This window comes from Columba livia, chromosome 2 (genome assembly GCF_036013475.1).
Source record: "Columba livia isolate bColLiv1 breed racing homer chromosome 2, bColLiv1.pat.W.v2, whole genome shotgun sequence".
Classification (NCBI taxonomy): Eukaryota; Metazoa; Chordata; class Aves; order Columbiformes; family Columbidae; genus Columba; species Columba livia.
The window spans coordinates 145700367-145723848 of NC_088603.1; the positions used below are offsets into that span (position 1 = coordinate 145700367).

The 23482-nt window shown below is 36.2% G+C and overlaps 1 protein-coding gene across 6 annotated transcripts in view; it reads right to left on the reverse strand.

Annotated features, from left to right (window-relative positions):
* CSMD3 (CUB and Sushi multiple domains 3) overlaps window positions 1–23482 on the reverse strand; it is a 631749-nt gene that overhangs the window by 537602 nt on the left and 70665 nt on the right. For all 6 annotated transcript variants that reach the window (XM_065054280.1, XM_065054281.1, XM_065054284.1 and 3 more), the window contains exon 2: window positions 5620–5842. In XM_065054280.1, the coding sequence (XP_064910352.1) occupies window positions 5620–5842 (223 nt within the window). The remainder of the gene's footprint in view (window positions 1–5619; window positions 5843–23482) is intronic.

The window sequence follows — 23482 nt, forward strand, 5'->3', positions numbered from 1 at the left end:
TTTTGTGTAATTTCAAAACAATTATCAAAGTATGAATCTGTTTGTTTAGTACCAAATTAAAACTTTTAGAAATGTTATGGTGAAGAGAGCATACTCAATTGCATTTAAGACTAACAGCATCCTGAAATTTTAAAGATCTACTTATTAATCTTCTGAAAACTTTTTTTCTCTTCAAGTAGTTGGAGACTAAATGTTAAAAATGTAGGCCTACTCAGGGCCTGGATATCTCCAGTAATTTCAGTGAATTTTTATTATGCAGCTCAGTTATACTGATGAGGCAAGCTGTGCATTTGATTCTGTTTGCCTCAACTGAGAGTACAGATGAAAGGATGATTCATTTTGCTTGAAAACATGAGATTAGAGAGGATGAGTATTAGCTCACCTTTTAAACACTGAGAATGCTAAAGCTTCCTTTCTTAAGGTGAAATTAACCATGAGTAGGCAGAAGAAAGATTTTGATTCATTCCATTAAGTCTCTGGCCACAGTGACCATATCAACATTTAAAAAATATCTCTTCAGATATTTGCTGGTCTTGCAGGCTCTCAAACAGAAACAAAATATATCTTTATTAAGTATTCAAAACTTCCAGTTTGTCACACCTCCTTTTCTCATGATTTTCGGATGAACATATCCATACTTCTTTTCACTTATGGAAACGAATAGCTGTCACAAAATTATTACATCTTTTTTGCTAACGGTGGAGGTTACCAAACCCCCATACCACATCTGTGTTTTTGAAGACCATTGTATTTGAAAAATACATTCCCTTGGAGCTGTGAACAGACCTTGGGTATATAATCACAAGTTATTATTCAATTATTTACAGTTACTTCTAATATCATACTGCAAACTCTTTAACTATTTAGAGAAAAAAAATATATTTTAGAAAACTGTTGAGTATGACACCTCTTTTAAAAATAGTGTTCAATTCTAAGTACCTTATTCCTTAAAAAACAACAACAACAGCAACAACAACCCTGCTCTTTGGTATTTACTGATAGTATATCATGTGTTGTGCTTAGAAATTTCTCAAAAAAAAACAAAAATCCAACTTGCAAAGTAAAACACTTGCAAGTAAATGTCAGAATTTAAGTTACCATTCTTTCATTCACCTACACTTGCACCATCACTGGCACTAAGCACGGTTTAAAATTAATTGTGGTTTTAATAAACCTATTTAAAGAGCGTCATGAAGAGTTCCCAATGACCGATTTGTATGATTAACCCCATATTTTGTTTTCTATTATACCTAAAACTTTAAAGGCAAGTGTCAAATAATTTTCTTAGTTTAATATGCAGTGTCAATACCTGAGGAAACCAACAGACCTTCCTGGTCCCGACCAGCCTCAGCTGGGACTCCCACCCATCACTGCCCATGGGTTCTAGGACTCCATTTCAGCTCACGCTGAGACATCCAGACCCTGCTACAGCGCTGTCCCTGTCCCTGCCTCCTGTATGAGCCCTGCAGCCTTACTCTGTGGGAACCTTAGCTGGCCCCATTTCTTTTTGCTCACAGCTGGACTCCCTGAAGGCACCCTGGACCCAGTTCATCACTTGCCATGCAGGGAGCTGTCGATGGACCCTGTTACCAGTCCCTGGCTCTGACTCTATATGCAGCCCCTGCAGAACTGTGCCTTGTCAATGCAAGCATAGCCTGAGCAGGGTCACCCTCGACACCTGGTTTGTGTCCCTTGTGGAGCAGTCCTGCTCTTGCCACTCCCTAATATATGGCAGTAGCTATTATGGTGAATTCCTTCCAGGTTAAACTTAAAAAATATTTTTCATAACGTGCAAGAGCTTTTACCAGGTGATTCCAATTGGCTTTTGCAAATCAGTTGATTGATGTTTTATCACTTAAAAACATACCTTCCATTAATGTCATTTAAAAGTGTGATTTCTTATCACTAGTGCAAACAAAACCGCTATTTCTCAAGCTGGGCACCCAGATAGTTGAAAGCATGTCCTTGATATGCATCTCCAAAAGCATAGCTGAAATCATTAATCTAGTAACAGACAAAAAAATATGTGAAAGGCAGAAATTTTGAAAAAAATTGAACCAAAGTTTTATCTGGAAATGTACTTAGATTCAGAGTAGCAGTCAGAAGTATTAGCTACTTTCCAAAATGAGGTGTATATAAAGTTGCAATTTAAAAGTAATCTTATAAAATCAAACTCTGACTTTACCTTTTTTTAAATTACTTTTCATTTTTTTGAGGAAGCTAGATGTACAAGTGTGAAAGAAAATGTACACAAAAGTCAGATGCACTGGGAGGGCAAAAAGAGAGCCCTAAAAATAGACAGTGTCTGGGACATAACCCAGAAAGACTCTCAAGTATGAAATTTTGCTGAGAGCTTGGTTCAAATTCAGTAAGTAATGCTACCTATACTTTTTTTGTAGTTGATTTATGGAAAGATTTTTTTTTTTTCATTTAGTTCACAGTTTTAAACTATTCTATGTTTTCTCTGTACTTTGAGGCAAAGATTTAGCATATACAGTCACAACAATGAGAGAGTAATATTGGCTGTACACTTTCTGAAATGGCCATATCTGACATGCTTCATTTCTATTTGTTATTGTTTAGCTGCCATTTAAGTGCCATCTAAACCAGTTAAGACTGTCAGGCATTCACTGAAGACACTCAGTGACTTCAAATTTCAAGAAGATTCAATTCTGAAGAGAACAATTAAACAAAGAAGTACAAAACTGGATGAGGATGGAGTCAAAGGTCATGAGATTCACAAATAGCCCAACTGAAAAATATTTTTCGGTAATGTAGAAACTTTTTTCAGTCAAAATATTGAAGTAGATAAAGAAATAGAGTGGCCTTGTCTATCTGAGACTTTTATTTAGCTGTCCAGGTATATATTTTACAAATTCACCTATATAGTTCCCTGAAAATATTTTTGTCTGTTACAGAATTGGGAGAAGGATGACTAGTGTAATCTGATTACATTTTCATTAATGTCACTAAGAAAAATGATAAAATCCACTATCATATTAGGAAGAAAATTTCCACAAGCAACTGTTATGTCAGCAAAACTTCACTTATTTGAGTAAAAACCTTTTGCAAATAGAAAACTCTAGGAAACACCACCTTACTACTTGCTACTGAAATCTGAGAAAACAAACAAAAAAACAAACAAACAAACAAAAACACCATAGAAAATTTAGTAAAGCTTGCATAATTTCACTTCCACACTTTCTTTATTTAAAACCTAATTTTTGCCTCCAACAAATGTGTACTATTTTTTTACTGCACCCGCACATTGGCAACGTTTTATAAGTCTTACAGAAGTAGCCTATTTCAAGACCTATATGGAGGCTTAATCATCTTTTCCTTTTTAAGTGCTGACTTATTCTATTTTTTTCTACAGAACTCCTCATCCTTTTCCTCACCAGAATGTAGTAGCATACGAAATTCACAATACTAAAACTTTTGAGCATGTCAGGTTTCCTTGACTTTCTCTCAAGATACTGACATTTTAATATAAAAATAATCCTACACACATGTATTTATATATGTAGATGGATCTTTATGTGTACAGACAGATATGAACATACATGTGCATACAAATATATATAAAACTTCTTGGCAGCTTAAACAAGATACACAAAAGGTTTCTGCTTCTGCAAGGTACTATTTTCCTCTTCCTTCCATCCTCCTAGCTTCCATCACCTGTTTTCTCTGATGCTCACTAAAACTATAATTCTCTAAGAACCATAAGCTTCTAGCAGCAATAATGGTTTTATTTGAACTTGTGCAAAACATTGTTCACATACTCTTTGAGATTACAATTTAGAATGGATTCACCAATAGAAGTCTTGAGTGATAGTGAGGGACTTTTTGGGCTCCTACATGGGATCAAATCTCCATGTAAATTTTATCTTTTGAGGAGTAGGCAGAAAGGAGGAAAACTACATGTTCTTGGATTTTCTTTTGAAAAACAACACTCAAATCTTTTAGATAGGCGTTCCCTGTTTCCTGCAGCTAGTATCAGAATAGCACACAAACACTCGTGAAACAGGAAATACAAAGGGAAACACAGAAGTACAAAGAAAAACAATTTTATTAGAGATACGTTTCTCCGTATCTGCTGGGCAACATCAATGGCAGTGGAGAGGTGAGTGGGAATATGTGAGAGAAACAACCCTGCAGACAGCAAAAGAGGACAGAAGAAGATGCTTCAGGCACTAGGGCAGACATTTCCCTGCAGCCCATGGTGCAGACCATGTTGAGGCCGGCTGTCCCACTGCAGCCCTATGGAGGTCCACAGTGAGAAGATAGCCACCTGCAGTCCACAGCAGACTCCACAGGGGTGCAGGTGGATGCCCAAAGGAGTCCCCATGGAGAGCCCATGCTAAAACAGGCTCCCGGTACCTGTGATCCACGGAAAGAGGAGATTCTGCTGGAGAAGGTTTTCTGGCAGAATTTGTGACCCTGTGGGGAACCCACACTCGAGCAGTCTGGCCCTGAAGGACTGCACTCAGAGGAAGGAACTCACACTGAAGCAGTTAATGGGAAGGACTCACATTGGAGAAGTTCATGGAGGACTGTCTCCTGTGGGAGGCACCCCTCACTGAAGCAGGGGAAGAGTGTGAGGAACACTTTCCCCGAGGAGGAAGGAGTGGCAGAGGCAATGTATAAAGAATGTATGTTACTCAGATCCCCCTGAACACCCCTCAGGGGTGTCAACTGCACCACTCAGCTTGGCACCATGTGCAAACTTGCTGAGGGTGCACTCAATCTCACTGCCTATGTCATTAACAAAGATATTGAATGCTATTGGTCCCAATACAGATCACTGAGAGAAATCAGTTGTTACTGATCTACATTTGCAACTCTTTGGATGTGAACATCCAGCCTATTATCCATTGAACAGTCTACCCATCAAAACCATATCTATCCTATTTAGCAATCAGGATGTTGTGTGGACCATATCAAAGGCCTTACAGAAGTCTAGGTAGTCTAGGTAGAAGACTACTTGACTTACAGAAGTCAGGATAGATGATTAGAAAGATTCCTAGTAAATGTATGGATAATCTATCTGTTGCTATTGCAGAATTATTATGTATCCCTCAAGCTGCAACCTTCCAGAACTCTGAAATAGACACTGATAAAAAATATTCTGTGACCCACCATACTCCTGATTTTCCAAAGTTTTTTCACTCTTGTTATGCCTTTGTGTTAGAAGAATGGTCATATACAATTATCAAAAAGTTACCTATTTTCTGTCATAAATACATTACCTTTTTCTGATCTCTCTTGAAAGTCTCCTGTTACAAACATTCCAAAAGTTCCACCACTACTCGATCATGCAAACTGGGACCTCTACAATGTCATATTCACTTTACATTCATTTATCCATGCTCATATGATTCTTAATTAATTACTTTTTGTTTAAACAAATTTTATATGAGGGCTAGATTAACTTTACCAATTACTTTAACTAGAATTAAAACACACCATATAGATTTAAAGACATTTATAATTAAGGAAAGTGTACTTGGAAGTCTATATAAGAAAGAATCTATAATTTTAAAATATTAGCTTTAATTATTTTCTTAGATATTTTTAAGATACAAGCAAGTAAATGCTTTAATAATGTTTATTCTTTACCTTGTCCTAAAGTTTGCAGGATGAGGATGCCCATCATACAATGACAAATAATCATATTCTTCTTCTAGAGCAAAAGACTGAAAGACAATCTGTATTCTGTTTCTTTCTTCTGCTATTATAACCCATGTACAGTTTGCACCATTTGGATATCCATATGGGAAGCCAGGGCTTTCTATAGTGCCGTTAAGTCCTTTTAGAGTTCCACCACAGGTATAAATAAATCCTAAAAAAAAATCCAAGGAGACAAAAGTTAGCAACCCATTTTTATATCAAACTTCAATAAAATACATAATTGAAATCTATGATTTCTAAAAAATTGTCAAAATACTTCTTTGCAAGGACTGCATTTAGAAAGGTAAAGCCCATGTTTTAATACAAATTCTGGCCACTTAATGCAAAAAAACCCCACCCACCTAACAAATGTGTTTTCCATACTGTTTATGTAAAGACATATGGTAGCATCTCTCCAAATAAATATATATATATAAACAACACTTATGAGTATATTTTGTCACCTATGAGCCAAAGTATTTGCTTCAATTCCCTTTTTTGAAAAAATGAAGATAAGTAACCAGAGCAAAGTAAATTAGTCTTCATTTGTTGCCAGTCTGATACAGGTTAGATCTATTAACCTTCTGCTGCTCCTCCTCAGATTTTGGGACTGGACGAGGTTGAAAGGCTCTTCATGATGAACAAGCTTTTTCTATCAATAGTTCTGGTTTATGAAAGTTGCGTACTTAAAGACTCAATGTGAAATAGCCATGTGTTATGTCATTTTATTACCTCATGTAGATAATTGCATTGTGCATGTGTAACTAGAAAGAATGTAGTAAGCTTTTCTATATCTAAATAAAATATTAAGATGAACAGCTTACGTGTTTTGACTAACTCTAAATGGGCATTGTGGTTTAATGCCAGTAGTCAGCTAAGCTCCACACAGTCATCAGCTCACTCCCCAGCAGGATGTAGGAGAGAATCAGAAAGGTTAAAAGTGAGAAAATGTGTAGATTAGATAAAGACAGATTAAGTAAAGCAAAAGCTGTGCACGTAAGCAAAGCAGATCAAGGAATTCATTGGCTACTTTGACAGGCAGGTGGCTATTTCCAGGAAAACGGGTCTTCATCGCATCTAACAGTAACATGGAAAGACAAACATCAAAATCCTGAATGTCTGTTCTTCTATTTTTTTCCATGAGCTTTGATCATGGAAGTTGTCTTCATATGGTATAGAATATCCATTTAATCAGTTTGGGCTGGCTATCTGAGCTGTGTCACCTCCCAGTTGCTTGCCCCTTGTAGGTTTATTTGCTGGGAGGGTCAGCATGAGAAACAGAGAATGTTTGCAATCCAAAACAAAATAACATAGGATCTACTATGAAGAAAATTAACTCTGTCCTACCCCAAATCAGTACAGGGGATCAAAGCTGAAATATAGATCTGCCAATAGATCCTTTTTAACATTAATATCCCCAAATGTCAGAAATAGCCCCTACATTCAAAAGCCAAATTTTCTTGGACTATAAACAATTTTCACAGAAAATTCCATTTTCTGTGAAAAAATAGAAAACAATAATAATTTTAAAAAGATCTCGCCCAAGTCACTGTGACCTGGCAGGGCAGGTCCTTTTCTATACTCTTGTTCTCAGTTTTAATGCTCAGTTACAGGAGCTCCTAATTGTTCCTGGTCCTTAGAATACTTTTTTTTCTTTCCATCAGCATCACAGTCTGACTGTTGTTCTACATCCCCTTTGCAGGCTTTCTTTTCTCTTATGCCTTTAATATTAGATCAGTTTTCCTTCTTTGCCTTTTGCACCCCTGAAGCTTATCTTCCCCAAGCGTGCTCAGAGCAAGTCCATTCTGCTAGCAAAGGGATTTCATAAACTGAGAGAAAGCACAAAGCACTCAGTTGCTCAGCATGTGCCTTCAGAGAAACATGTTATACATTTCATAACAAACTACAAAAAAACAAACCAGATACCATCTCTTTAATTATGCACATATGTATATATTTGAGTTAATTAAATCATCGTCTTTATGGCATATTCACAAGCTTGTCTTTGTGTTGAGCATTTGAATGTGCAGAGACCCTTTTCTCTGAAGTATTAAGTGGAAATCTCTTAAGATTTTACATACTGTATTGCTATACTGTAAAGTAACTTTGCTGGGCAACAGAAGCAGGACGTATCCTTTTTCATATTTATCTCTAATTATGAGAAAAAATTCCTCTTATGAAATGTGATTACTTTTTTACTACAAATATCAGCATATCATAGACATATAGGACAGAGAGGGAATGGAGATCCTCTTAAAAAGTGATTAGGGCTTTGTTTGCCTCATCTGACATGTATTGCAAATTTTACCTTCTACTGCAAATTAGCTTAGAGAATTCATTTTCATAAAAGTGCTTATGCACTTTCATTTGTTATCAACATTCACTGCTAGGACTCTGTTTTATTTATGTCTTTCTGCATCTCCCTCATATACTCAAACTATTTTTAAATCTCCTTTATGTGTTATTATTCATTATTTAAGCTCAACTGTTTTATTTAGCACTTTAAAAATCTTTCAGAATACAGTTTGTGAGCAAGTCACTTTACAAAAATAAACTATTTACTCATCATAAGATTCTTCATCCTAGAAATCTACCACTTCCCAACAAATATAGTCACTGGAATAAAACTTTTAAAATAGCTAAGCATGTATGTATTTATCAATTTAATTTTTCCTAGATGTCTCTTGCTGAGGCCTACTTCTATTGAATGAGAGGAAAAAACTTGATAGACTTGAAGTTTAAATAGCACAGATGGTTAACTTCTATGCATCTCTCCAGACCAGATGTGGAAAGCACAACGTGAACTTTGTCTTGTTGTCATAATACAGCTCCATAATTCAGAGCCTGTGTCACAGTTGCTGTATCTAAGTCAGTATAGCTATTGATCACGTGTACAATTCTGTTAATTGAATGCAAGCTGTAAAAACAAACAAACAAACAAGCAAACAAACTCAAGTAACAGGTGGCCAAAATAAAATTATATTACAAAAAAGAGTCAAAACAGTCAGAAAGGGCCTTGTGAGATGATACACTACTTATTAGGGAATGTAATTCCTCATACAGGATTCAATAAATGTTCTATCCATACATATGTATGAAATATGAATTTCCATGACATACAGAAGTTCCACTTACTCCTTTTACTAAATATCCAAACTGTAACAAAAGAGAATTATTCATGGGATGCAGGATGATATAACTTGGATATTTTTCAGCAATGACAAGCAGAATGTAACACAGCTATGCATGTGTCAGAAGACACATTTTTAATTCCAAGAATGGTAAAAAATGAACAATGAGGTTTGATTTTGATAGGTTTACACTTTTAGTTTGTAAAATAAAAAACATACCAACAGAATCCATATGGCATTCATTTTAATCTCTACTTTCATGTGTTATTCAATTCTGTAATGGTCTTCACCTCGTCAGACCAACTTGGTTACATTCAAAATGGACTGGTCTGATCAAATGCTGAAGACAAGACATTTATTTTAACAAGGCAAAATTCATGCTGAATTAACTGGTAACATATACTGTGATCTTTTTTCATCTAGATTTCATAACTAGCATTCAAAACAGAAGTTACTTGCAAACTGCTTTTCATTAAAGAGGTGGTTTGATTCAAAGCATGAGATAAACAATTTTGAAAAGCTTGAAGTTAGACTAGAAAAGAAAAATACTTGTTGGAGTAAGTGTGACAACAAACAGCACTGATGCTTTTCTCTTAATAGTTAGCATGATTCAAAGTTTCCATTGTATTTTTTTCTACCAGATTCTAAAATTCAAATGTTTAATTCTCATCAATTTTGCATGGATAAATATTTCTTGAAATCATAAAGCATTGCTGCTTTTCCTGATTTCAGTCATCCTTTGATTTATTGTGGGATTACAGTAAGTATCAGTAACATCTATTCTTACTTAATCTATTTATTCAACTTTCATTGACTTCTAAAAAAAAATGCCTTCTAACAAAGCAATGTTTGCTTTGGTCTTCAACACCGAAGATAGATTTGGGGGCCCCCACAACCCTGGGTTAGAAAACCATGACTGAGTGAACAATAAACTCCCAATCAATCCGGAACTTGTAAAGGATTTGCTATTCCAGCTACATCCCTACAAGTTGATGGACCTGATGGGATTAATCCAAGGGTGCTTAAAGAGCTGACTGATGTCATAGAAAGACCATGATTTTGCAATGTTCCTGGGAATGTGGAGAGGTCCCAGATGACTGAAAGCTGGCAAACATTGTCCCAATCTACAAGAAGAGCAACACAGATGACCCCGACAACCACGGGCCTGTCAGCCCCACTTCTGTGCCTGGCAAAATCATGGAGAAGATTGTTCTGTGAGATATTGAAACATATCTAAATGACAACACAGTCATTGGTCCCAGCCAGCACAGGTTCATGAGAGGAAAGTCCTGCTTAACAAGGTTACCAAGACAAGGTTACCAACCTAGTTAACCAGGGGAACTCTGTCGATATGATCTTTCTGGATTTCAGTGAAGCCTTTGATACTGTCTCTCACAGTATCCTCCTGGACAAGATGGCCAGCATATGGCTGGGTAAACACACAATGCAGTGGGTGAGCAACTGGCTGATGGGCCAGGCAGGCTCAAAGGGTTCTAGTAAATGGGGTCATGTTGGGCTGGTAACCTGTCGCTAGTGGGGTTCCACAGGGAACCATCTTAGGGCCAGCACTCTTCAATGTCTTCATAAATGACTTAGCCTCAGGACTTGAGGGATTACTAAGTAAGTTTGCTGATGACACAAAATTGGGAGGAGCTGTTGACACTCTCAAAAGCAAAGAGGTACTGCAGAGGGATCTGGACGAACTGGAGAACTGGGCAATCACCAACCACATGAGGTTCAATGAGAGCAAATGCCTGATTTTGCACCTGGGAGACAGCAACCCTGGCTGTACATACAGACTGGGGGATGAGATGCTGAAAAACAGCTCTGTGGAAAGGGAACTGGGAGTTGTGGTTGACAGCAGGTTGAACATGAGCTAATAGTGGCCCTGCCAGCCAAGGGGACCAACAGTGTCCTGGGATGCATCAAGCACAGCATTGCCAGCCAGGCAGGTAGGTGATTGTCCCGCTCTGCTCTGCACTGGTGTGGCCTCACCTGAAGCACTGTCTGCAGTTCTGGACGTCACAGGTTAAAACAGATATTAAGCTACTGGAGAGTGTCCAGAAGAGGGCTACAAAGCTAGTGAAGCATTTGGAGAGGAAGCTGTATGAGGAGCAGCTAAAGTCACTTGGTTTGTTAAGCCTGGAGGAGAGTGAGGGGAGACCTCATCATGATCCAGAGCTTGCTCACAAGGGAAGAAGGGAGGGCAGGCACCGATTTCTTCTCTTTGGTGACCAGTGACAGAACCCGAGGGAATGGCAGGAAGATGTCCCAGGGGAAGTTTAGGTTTGACATTAGGAAAAGATTCTTCACCCAGAGGGTGGTGGAGCACTGGAACAAGCTCCTCAGGGAGGTAGTCATGGCCCCAAGCCTGCCAGTATTCAAGAAGAGACTGGACAATGCCCTCAGACACATGGTGTGAACTGTGGGGTTGTCCTATGCAGGGACAGGAGTTTAACTCGATGATCCTTGTGGGTCCCTTCTAACTCAGGACACTCTATGATTCTATAATACTTAGGACACAGCCATACTCCTTGCCCTTGGATGTCCCACAACTATGCATGCTCAATGTACTACAAGATTGTCTTTTGCTTTTTAGATCCTCCTGACCATTCAATTATACCATTAATAACATATTTCTACACCTCACTCCTTGTAAGTATTCCACACCTTTTGTTTAACCTCCTTTGTTTAACTTATTCTTTAGGAGCAGTCACCACCGTAAAATAATGATACTGTGTCTGCATTGATTAATACACACATCTCTAAGTTGCTTGTATATTTCATTTTAAAGACGTATTTAATACTTGCTATTATTTGCTTTAAGAGCAAACTGAGAAAATGGAAGATGAGTTGTTCATATGCTGCTTCTTTTCTTCTCTATCTTTTCTGATAACTCAGTCTTCCTTCAGTTTCGCTAGGATTGTTCTCCTAATTCCCTTCTGTTGTGTTGGATTCTCTTTCTGTTGACTTGCATTATCATCACCTTAGGGTTTATGGTGCCTGTGTGTTTATCCTTGTTGTTTCTTTATTCTCCCCTATGGTCCTGTTTGTGAAACCTCTTGATTTTGTAGTTATATATTATACTCTTGTATGTGTTTCTTAGCACTTCAAAGAAGCTATTGGAATGCCACAGTGATATACTTCATAGTGACATAAACCCTTCACTATTTTGTGAAGCTTTTTCCCCCTCCTATCAGTTCTTCCCATTTTTGGAAAATACATGCACAATCTTTCTTTCTAAACCATCATTTTAGTTTTTCTTCCATGCTTTTCATGAAGATATTCTAGCCCATTTACAAAATAGAGAAAAGGAACTTTTTATCAGATGTAATGACTTTATTTTATTTTGGACTATGTTTGAAATTTACTTTTTAACTTTTTTCGTCATGTCTTAGTTCGCTTTCATTTATGCTTTTCCATCTCTGAATTAGCCTCTTTTCTGCATAAAACATGCAAGATAATTGCCTCTTTTAATGTACTGCATTTAGTTCCTTGCTACTCTCCACCTTTTTCTCCGTCTCCTTCAAATGTCCAACAGCTTGAATACTTCTTTCTTTCTCTATTATGCTTTTATCACAGTTGTGACTGGTGACTTTTACACTAAGGGCACTCACTGGTGTCCATTCCTACCAGAACATTATAACTCCTTTTTTTTGTTTTGTTTTTGGAGCCTTGTTTTCTGCCTGTGCTAGACACAGAAGGTGCACATGCCAGCAGCAACACTGCCCCACAGCACACCAGAAGTATGGTGCATCTGTGTAGTATTTCACAGGGAGGTAGGGATCCATACCAGCTACAAGGCATTAGAGCTGCTGCTGTTTCAGAAATATCTGTCTTCATGTAGACCTCTGTTCCTGCTTAATCCAATACTTTCTGCTTCAAAAATCCTTTCACTTCCATCTCAGATCAAATAGCAGCTTTTACAATTAATTTTCTACCAACTGATCAGAGTTTAAGTTTAATATTTCACCTGATCATTTGAAAACAAACAAACAAACAAACAAAAATAACAAACCCTGAGACAAACAAAAAACAAGCCCCCTTCCTCCCCAAAAAAACAACAAATCCCCCAGATTAATTATGAGATTTTCTTCTTTTTTTAAGTTCCCAAAGTACTAATAACTACTTCTGCTGTGGTTATGTCTGTCTACATAGGTTTATTTTTTTACTTTCTGTTTTTGTCAATAATATTTTATACATATATATATAATGCTTATTTCCTTGACATGTATAATAAAGCCTTGTAACAACAACAACAAAACCTTGTGTTTGTGAAGCACACAATGTAAAAACACCATCGTTGCATCTCTGTGAAAATCAGCTCTTGTGAGTTCCAATAAATTTCAGATTTCTTAACTAAATTACCATTTAATGTCAGTTTTTTCTTAAAAGCATTTGCTTTCACAAACAAGATATTTTAACACTTATTCTCTGCACAGTTTACTGAAAATTGTGCCAATATGTAGACATTGTAAAGGATTCAAAATAAGCTTATTTTAAGACTTTTTCTTCATGTATGATTTGTATAATTTTAAGATTTGAGAAAAGATAGTTATACTTCTTTGCAAATAATTGGATAAGATAGATTGTCTTGCTCTTGCATGAGCTATAACTAGGTGCCAAAATGTCTTTTCCATTAATTTGCTAGCATGGGCTGGAAACCCTATAAAAAGCTCAGTGGAAGTGGTACAGAATACCAGCCAAAAAAAAGCTATCACTGTAAAGTAATTATCACTACATTTGGAGAACCTTATAAAAGCACTCTTTTTCATCTAAAGAGTCATTTCTTATCTCTGTTTAAGCCACCTTTTCAAAAAAAAAAGGTTCAGAAATACTTTAGCATTGTCTTCCACTTCTCTCAGCTGTGAAAAGGGGGAGAGGGACAAAATATTTTGCCCTCTCATGTCAACATCGAGCCTGTTTCTTGGCAAGATCATGAAGCAGATCCTCCTGGAAAATACACTAGTGCAAATGGAAAATAAGGAGGTGATTGGTGACAGCCAACATGATTTCACTAAGGGAAAATCATGCCTGACAATTTTGGTACCCTTCTACAAGGGGTTACAATATTGGTGATAAGAGAAGAGCAGCTGATGTCATTTACCTGGACTTGTGCAAAGCATTTGACACTGTCCCACATGACATTCCTGTCTGCAAATTGGAGAGACATGGATTTGAAGGACAGACCAATTGACGGATGAACCACTCAACAGCTAAGGAATTGTCTGAATGATCGCACTCAAAAAGCTGCAGTCAACAGCTCGATGTCCAAGTAGAGACCAGTGATGAGTGGTATTCTTCAGAGGTCAGTATCGGGACTGGCGCTATTTAACATCTTTGTTGGTCACATGGACAACGGGATAGGATGCACTCCATCAAGTTTGCTGATGTTATCAAGCTATGTGGTGCAGTCAACATGCTGGATGAAAGGGATGCCATCCAAATGGACCTTGACAGGTTTGAGACGTGGACCTATGCGAACCCCATGGAGTTCAAGACAGCCCAGTGTCAGGTCCTGCATGTGGGTTAGGACAATCCCAATAACAAATACAGGCTGGGCAGGAAATGGACTGAGAGCAGCCCTGAGGAGAAGGACTTGGGTGTGTCTGTTGATGAGAATTTCAATATGAGCTAGCAATGTGAGCTTGCAGTCTAGAAAGCCAACCATACCCTGGGTTGCATCAAAAGAAGTGTGTCCAGCAGGTCGAGGGGGGTGATTCTCCCCCTCTGCTCTGCTCTCATTATACCCTACCTGCAGTACTGTGTCTGGCTCTGCAGTCCCAAACGTAAGAAAGACATGGACCTCCTGAAGTGTGTCCAAAGAAGGACCTCAAAGATCATCAAATGGCCAGAGCACCTCTCCTATGAACACAGGCTGAGAAGGCTGGGGTTAATCTTGGAAAAGAGAAGGCTCTGTGAAAAATTTATTGCAGCTTTCCAGTACTTAAAGAAGGCCTACAAGAAAGCTGGAGAGGGACTTTTTACAAGGGCGTGTAGTGTAAGGCAAGGGGTAATGGCTTTAAACTGAAAGAGGGTAGATTTAAATTAGGTATAAGAAAGAAATTCTTCATCATGAGGTTTATGAGGCAGTGGAACAGGTTGCCCAGAGAAAGTGTGGGTGCTCCGTTCCTGGAAGTTTTCAAGGCCAGGTTGGATGGAGTTTTGAGTAACCTGGCCTAGTAGAAGGTGTCCCTGTCCACAGCAGGGGTCTTGAAACTAGATTATCTTTAAGGTCCCTTTCAACCCAAAACATTCTATGATTCTATGTTTCTTCTTTTGAGAAACATAAGGTCTAAAAAACAGAAGGACTACTCATATTCACATGAAATCCATCCTAAAGAGCAAATGGCTTAAAATTGCAAGGTAGCAAAATGAACAAGTGGATCTCATCTAACAAAAACATCCATAACATTTTTGTTACGTATGCTGAAATAAATATTTGTTCCGTTTTCTTTTTTGTTTTCTTGTTCTTTGACAGAAAATTTTTGAGTCATTTCTAATAACCAAAACCAAAAAGGCTGTAACTTCAGCAGTGTTGCCAGTCTTTGAGGAAATTCAGAAAAGATGTAGCATAAATCAACGACCCTGTAAGCCACTCAACAGAAGAAGATCATTACTTTCACAGGAAAATACAGTTTTTTTCCCTTACCTTAGACACTTAATTACTTTGGTTTGTACACAATTCTTTGACAGGAAATAACCTTCTTATTCCATTCTAAAAGGATTGCTACCACTGCCACAGACGAAAGTCTGATTTCAACAGTCAGCTGAAATACACTCAAGGTTTTATCCCCAGTATGTAATTTATTTGCTTTCTAAGGATATTTCAATACTTCTCTCCTACTCATCACCTAATATCTCTAATGCATTGTACAGAAGGGACTACCGATTTCAAAATAACTGCCTCCTTGCTCACACAGCTGGAGAAGAGTAATCTCTCAGATGTGACAAACATCTAGATAATTGAACCAGACAAAAAAACAAGAGAGGACATTTGGAATATCATCAGAAATTGAATTAAAAATCCTCTCTGGGATTGAAAGCCTGCCATATTTAATATACCTCACACACACTAATGCTGCCAAACTTGCAGGAGAACCAGATTTCTTATGTTTGGAGAGATCATGGTTAGCTATTAAAGGTGTTTGGAGTTTTAAGAAAATTTGGATTTCAAGTAATAGAATTTCTGGTACAATTGCATTTGGCCACCCTGCTTCTCTCTCTGTGTTTAAGAACAAGCATTTTGAACTTTGACTTCTTCATTTAAAAAGAACAAATTTTGAAAAGTGCTTTCATTAGTACTCTGACCCTGAGCTCTTTTTTCTTCTTCTACCTACTCTTCCTGCAGTTCTTCCACTTGAAAATTGGAAAGTACCCAGCATACAACCAGAAATTGATCCAGGAATCTTCCCGGCAGTGCTAAGGAGAACACCATAGCCAAGACATGTCTGAGGATTATTTCATGCAAATTTTGTGTTTAATTATGTGAGAAATTTACTCTGCAGAAAAGATACAAACTGATATTCCACTGTAGATATCCATTGTTGAAAGAATTATATTTATTTTACAATTCCTTTTCACTGTTCCCTTTTATGCAAAGCTAACCACATGTCTAAAGGTTTAGTACTGTGCTTCATTTGTTGTTTTTTTTAATGTATGGTCTGATAAACTATTATTTTCATAATTAAACTGGGATATTTTTAAAGTTAGCTTAGAACCATCACTTAAGTCAAAATGACAAAGATGACCATTTCCAGAATAATATGAACTGCCAATATCATTTTAAAGCATTTCTTTTCTTTTAGAAATAGCAAGTCTAAATTTGCATAGACTTCCTAATTGATTTTCAAATAATCTAAGGTATAGAGCAAAATTTTATTTTCATTAAAATGTGCTGGTAAGTAGTCAGCCCTTTTGATTTGAACTGTATGAAAGACAGCAACTGCTGTAACAGCAGGTCAAACTAAAACTTCTGTAGTAGTTTATCATTTAGTTGAATCCATGCAATATATTGCTTCTAAAGCTTCATTACTATTATATTTATTTCTTATTATATTTTAAATATTGATAGAGAAAATATTTTCCTTTGGATCTCTAGGATGCAAGTAGAGAACAGGGCCTGAAAAAGTCAATTTTGGAAAAAAATAAAGAGTAAATTGAGTTGTCTACAGCCAAATAATTAATTAACAATACTGTGAAACTGGTAAATATCAGAACTCTCTAATAAGGAAAATAATCATAGAATAAGGTGTTTCAAGACACTTCATACTTGGCACTAGTGGAATATAACCAAATAAGCTCTTAAAAAAAAAAAAAAAAAAAAAGAGGTAAAACATTTACTAGTACACTTTTACTAGTACACAGTTCTGATGTCCAAAAACCTTAATTACAGTTTTTGCATTAATCACAATGTAAGAGAAGAACAGTCGATATAATGCTGACCCGAATTCTTTAAAGGCCAGTGGCATACATAATAAACCTCTGTTATTATATATCTGATTCATTAAAATCTAGGATCTGGGATATGCACCTCTCTAATGAGATTTACACAGAGACTTAATCTAGTGAAGAAGAAAAGAAAGAAAACACAATTACAGTATATTACATCTGTTAGTTTGAAATCTTGCAGCAGTTTCAGATAAGTGACAGAAAACATCATTGCAAACCTAAGAAACCTGTTGAAATTAGTATATAGATGCAGAGAAAGAAAAAAGTTTCCACAATTCTTCTACAAGCTCATAGATTTAGTCAAAAAGTGAAGGACGGAAAAAGGGGGAAGAAAACCAAGAGTCAGGAAAAAAGTTCCAAAAAGCATTCAGATAGGAACAAAACAAAAACAAAAAACAAAAACAAAAACAAAATCAAAGACATGTGATGCTCATTTGAAGTGACTTCAACAAGATTAGAAAATACTTTGAAAACTCAGTGCTTGGAAAATCAGGACAAAATTATGGTTCTGTTTTAAGTTTCTGCCAATAGAAACCGAACACAGGAATGGCTCAGTACTTATTGTACACCACCGCAGATGGTCTTCCTAGGTTCTGTTTCCTTCTTTCAAAAATTAACAGACAACCTTCTATGGCAGCTTAAATTGCTTCAAATGTAAACAACCTCAAAAGTCTTCTCATTCACTCATTAAGTTTACCATCAGAAAAGATGTAATTTAAAAACCAAAATAAAGTAAAATGAAAAACAAATCCCCTCTTGCTTTAGACCACACAGAAATTCAGACCTTTGGAAATCTGCTATAAACTTGCGAAGTAAAAAACTCTGAAACTAAAGTTTCACAGTTCTGAAACATTACTGTTCCCAGTGAAACATCTATAAAAACCTGATGACAATAGCTATCCTATGATGACATTACTATTGAGTTTGCACTGTTGTACCACATGTACTTCATGCAGTCCACAACAGCCTAAGCTTCTTGAGTGCAAAAAAATTAAAGATGTCTTCAGAATTAAAGAAAGCAGCAGTTGGAAAAAAAAAATTACAAATATAGTCTCACCTACTCCAAACAGTGTCTTTTTTTTTGGTTGTTAAATAGAAAAAAAAAAAAAAAAATAAATAGGCAGGATCTCAACCTCTTCAGTAAATATATAAGCAAATACAACTTTTGTGAGGATAGGCAGGTGGAAATGAAGTTAAAAAGAGAAAATACAGTGAAGTTCACTATAAAGTAAAGAAAAAAAATGTCCTTTTATAAGCAAATAAATAGACAAACACACAGTTGTGATGATATGGCACACCAGGGTGAGTTTTCTGGTTTTCATTTTCTAGATCATATAATAGTGAAAAAAATGCCAACACTTCAAAAATTAAAGAGCCATAGACTATATAAGGGTCAAATGAATGCAGGAGGTCAGGAGAACTTATCATGACAGATTTAAATCTATGGCACAGCTTCTGACACAGTTCTTAAAAGTGAAGAAAGAACTATTTAAACATTTTATCAACTAAAGACTGCCAATGGTAGATATTCAAGCAATATATTTCTACAGATTTTTCTGTTTGAAATCCAATTTTATGAATTAGGAATCTCATATAATATACTGATTTAAAAAAAAAAAAAAGTATCAGTTTTGTTTGGTTTTTTTTTATTTTTAACTTTTAACAGGTATTGACACAGCGTTTGTGGTAAATTTATTTGTGATTTAAATGATGCATTGTTAAACTGAAGAGGTATACCTTGAGGTGTCCAGGTTTTTTTCTAAAATAAAACATATCAAAACCTTGAGACGTGAAGAACCAACCAGACCAAGCAGAATGTTCAGTCAACAAAAGTCTTTTGAAGAACAATGTTTTACATCAACTTTTAAAAATCATGCATGGTGTAACAGGATTTCCTCAAGAACTAATCTTTCTTTAAAAAAGTAATTTTGATTGAAGCAGCCTTTTCCTATACAAAAAAATCCTTCTCACCTATAAATCAAGAGGCTATTTTTTATCCCAATTCTTTCATCTGTCTGAATGCAAAGTTAATTTTTCCTATATTTTCAGTTCTGCTCACTTTTTAATTTTGAATGAATTCCAATAGTATGTTTCTGAATTTGCAGTAGGTGAAAGTATTAACATCTTTCTCAGATAGTTCTTTCTAAGTGTCATAAATCTATTTTTTGATATAAACCGGAATATAAATTTCAGTAGTCAACTGAGGTAGTGTAGACTGAGGCAAAAATCAAAAATAGGTTAAAAAGAAGAATGTCGTTAATCACTGAGATAACTTAGTTTATAAGATTTTGTAATGAGACCTGATTTACTGATGTCACTAAAATAATAACTTTAATATTATCAAGATTGTTTATATTGCATTAATTCCTATTAATTATTTGTATTTAAAAAGCAAACATCACCACATGAGGGTTTTACTCTAAAATATATAGTGTTTAACAAATACAATAATTGGTTAAAAAGAAAAGCAAAGATTTGCTTCTCTATACATTGGAAAACCCTGCAAAGTCATGAAATTTTTTCTAGGAAAAGTGACAAAACTGTTGATAATACTACCCTAAACAGGAGGAGTACATGACATTGATAGCTTCTTGAACTGACACAATTTTTTAGAATTTTAATAGAGAGATCAATGCTAACATGTTATAGAGCCAAGTAAGATAATCAAGTACTCATTCAGATTTTATTTTGGTCCAAATGGTCCCAGAACCATTGAAGCTGTTGATATATTACTCTATATATTTATTCTGGTCCTTTCCAGAGAAAACCTATTTCATTGTAGAGACATCCAGATGAATTTTATATCCCAAGCTGTCAGGGAGGAATCCAGCATATTATGGTAAAATGTTGGGAATTTACGTGAATAACAAGGTTTCAAACTTCAGATGATGAGTTTTCCTGGGCAGATGTCCTTATTATAGCAATGAATTACACAGAGAGAAACAAGGGAGAGCACATTAACTGATTCATCCCCCCCAGCTGATTTTGTCAGTTTGCAAGTGAGATAAAAATCATGATCAAGAAAAGCTGAATTTCCTCTCTGCCTGGCTAATTAAAACCTGGAGCTACACTGTGACCATTTGCAGAAAAGGGAAAGAGGAACAAATATTTAATTATATCACTGATGTCTTCTTTTCCCTCTTCCCTTCAAGATAACAAACAGAGAAACAAGCAAAATCCAACCACTCTGTCCCAGCATCAAAGGAAAACAAATTAGTTCTTCAGAACTGACCAGTTACCCTTTTTCTCATTCCTTCCAGCAACATCTTCTAACCAAAAATAATGGATCACCTGAGCTTGGGGTGCAGAACAAAGGTAATAAAAAAAGTTGTAGGAAAAGCCAGACTGAAAAATTTCTGTAGAAGAGAAATACATAAAAATATTTGAAGACGGAAAGAAAATCAAAAAAGACAGCAGCACAGTCACAGAAATGGGAAGCAAAAATATGAGGTAAACGGTTCTGACTTAGATTACATAGTTTAACCTGGTATATAAAACTGTTCGGGAGAACAGTTATGCCATTCTTTTAAACACTAAGATTTTACTGTTGGCTAGGTGTCTTCATGTTTCTTTGCATGGGACAAAGGAATTTGACATATTGCTTTCTTCAGTGCCTACTGACTGAAATTTGTACAGATTAGCTAATGTGCTAGGTATTAAGTATTCACAAATGTCTCTTACATACTGTTACACTGTTACTATGCCCATGCAAACATTTAATGCATGGGGAAAATGTAGATGTCTGGTCTGAGTCTTCCATCTTTGGTTTCATCTTCTATCAGCACAAAAATTTGCGGCTAATTATTTCTTGGAACTTAATGACGATTTGTTATATAATAGCCCAAGGCACAGCTTCCCAGCCATTTATACTCAGCAGAGATCTGTGTCTCTTCTCATCAAGTAACCAAACCCACAAATTTCTATTAAATTTGTTACTTTATATCTTTGATGTGCTCTTTGCTTTTAGCTTGTTTCACTTTTTGGCAACTGTTACTCCAAGTGTCTGATCGATTCTGCAGTACTAATGTCTGCTCTCAATAGATGGTATTCCTGAAATTAATCACTATCCCCCATTCCTAAAAAATTGCTGACAACAGTGCCACTGCTTTATCATGAATAATCATCCCCTCTGACATGACAAATTATCTCTAGCAGGAAAGCTATTACTTTGAAACAAATTCTACTGCATTGAAATATTCTCAGTAGTAAGGAATCTCAGTAGATTATTAAAGCTTATTCATTTCTGAAGAAGGAGAAGAGAGACCTTTGTGTCTTTCTCAGGCTGAAAGAGTCATATTCCCTTTGTTAAATATTAAAAAATAGCAGTGTTTTACATAACTTTTTTTTTTTTTTTTTTTTTTTTTGGGGAGTGGGGGTTGGAAGTACCTTTTCTGTAAGTCTTTAAATACTGCATACTTCGATTTTTATCTTAGCATTAAATAAATAAGCATTCGATCCTCTTGGCACTTAGCATAAATATTAAGGACCTCACTTTTTAAATCTCTTTTTGCCTAAACCAAAGACACGTTGTTGTGTGTCGGTTACTGAGTCCCTGCTTTGGAGTAATTGAAAATGGCTGTTTATAACAGAGCAAAGACTAATACAGAGAGAGCCTTTTTCGTGGGAAGGATTATGAAATCTTTTTATTTCAGTATATATGCATGTGTGTGAATCCATCAGGACAGACTGATACATAGATACTAAGGCAGGCAAAGTACATACCTATAATACTTCTCTAGGAAACAAAAATGTTCTTTCTAATACTCCACACCTACCTCTGTGATATGGAAACATTTAGTCTCATCCCGCATAAAGCGTGGGAGTTCTTGTTCATAGGAAAGAAGACTTTTCTAGTAGTTTTGGAAGTCAGAGAGTTGCTTTGTATTGTTGTGTATCAAGATTAAAATAGTTACTTCTTGCAGAAAGTGGGATTTGGGGAATCCAAAACAGGACTGCAATACAAGTACTTCCAGAAAAAGCCGGAGATAATTCTTTCAAAAGTTGTGAATATATTTGCACAGGAGTTACAAGGAAGACCCAGGTGAATTGAACACATCAATCACAATACCAGTAGAAACCTTAAGGACACACAGGGCAACTTTGCTACCAGGAGATTATATTTTAAGACCTAAATTTAGTCTCTAGATTACAAGAGAAACATAATCATTTTATCCCTCCAGCTGATAAGCAGAATCATACCACAAAAGTGTAGTATACTGTGTGGTTGTGCCCAGTCTGAGGCAAGAGCATGGTATTTGGATCGGGTTTTGGTAAAAAAAAAAAATACGAGAAAAGTGGAACATGGTGGAAGGCTGCACCAGAAGAAAACAACTTTGTATCAAAGAGACAGTCGCAGAGGAGATGTAACCACCTTGTGCAACATTGTGTTCAGTGATGACTGGTGCAGTCACAATAATTGATTGGAATGTTTGGATATAAATTATAATTTTTTAATTTGACATATCATTAAAAAAAAAGTTAGATCAAATTGTATCTGAATGTATATCCAAATACATTTTTATTAAGGTTTCTTAGTGCCAACATGTCCTTCTGGTCTAACCAAAAATGACATCGCATGTAATAGCTCGACATTCACAGTAATTACTGGAGTATACAAAACTCAATTTTAAGTCCTACTTCTCTGTGTTATCCCAGTTTATGTGTCTTGCAGAATACTGGACATTGGTTGCTTGCTTGCAAGTCAGGTTCGTGCTCGTAGCTTCTAAGGTGTCTTAAATCTCATTTCAGCTGCTACTTAGGATCAAAGCCAAATTTTCAAATTTCTGTATTTTGTTTCTGTTAGAGCAGATTTGGTTTCCACCCTTAACTGTATGTCCTGTGACTTCTCTGTCAGTGTAACCAGAATCCTCTGACTGCTGAACACAGTCCAGGGGTTTAAGTCGTCCTTATGTTCCAGTACTGACATTTATTCCTCTTTTATCTGCTTACAAATGAGATACAAACAGCAGAATTTTATTAAACATGGGTGTTTACAATGCCCTAACAGCAAGGCTCTGGTTATTATCAGTGGAGTGCTGGACAACAGATTCAATGGTGCTTAGTCATGTACATGAGACAGCAAATAAACTGACTTCATGTGGTCTCCATTGGCTATAACACAGATTTAAATACCTAGATCAACTTAGACACCTGCACAACAGGTGTCTAACGTCAACTGAAGGAATCCTGCCAAAGATATTAATACATTTTCAGTTTAGTTCTTTCCAATG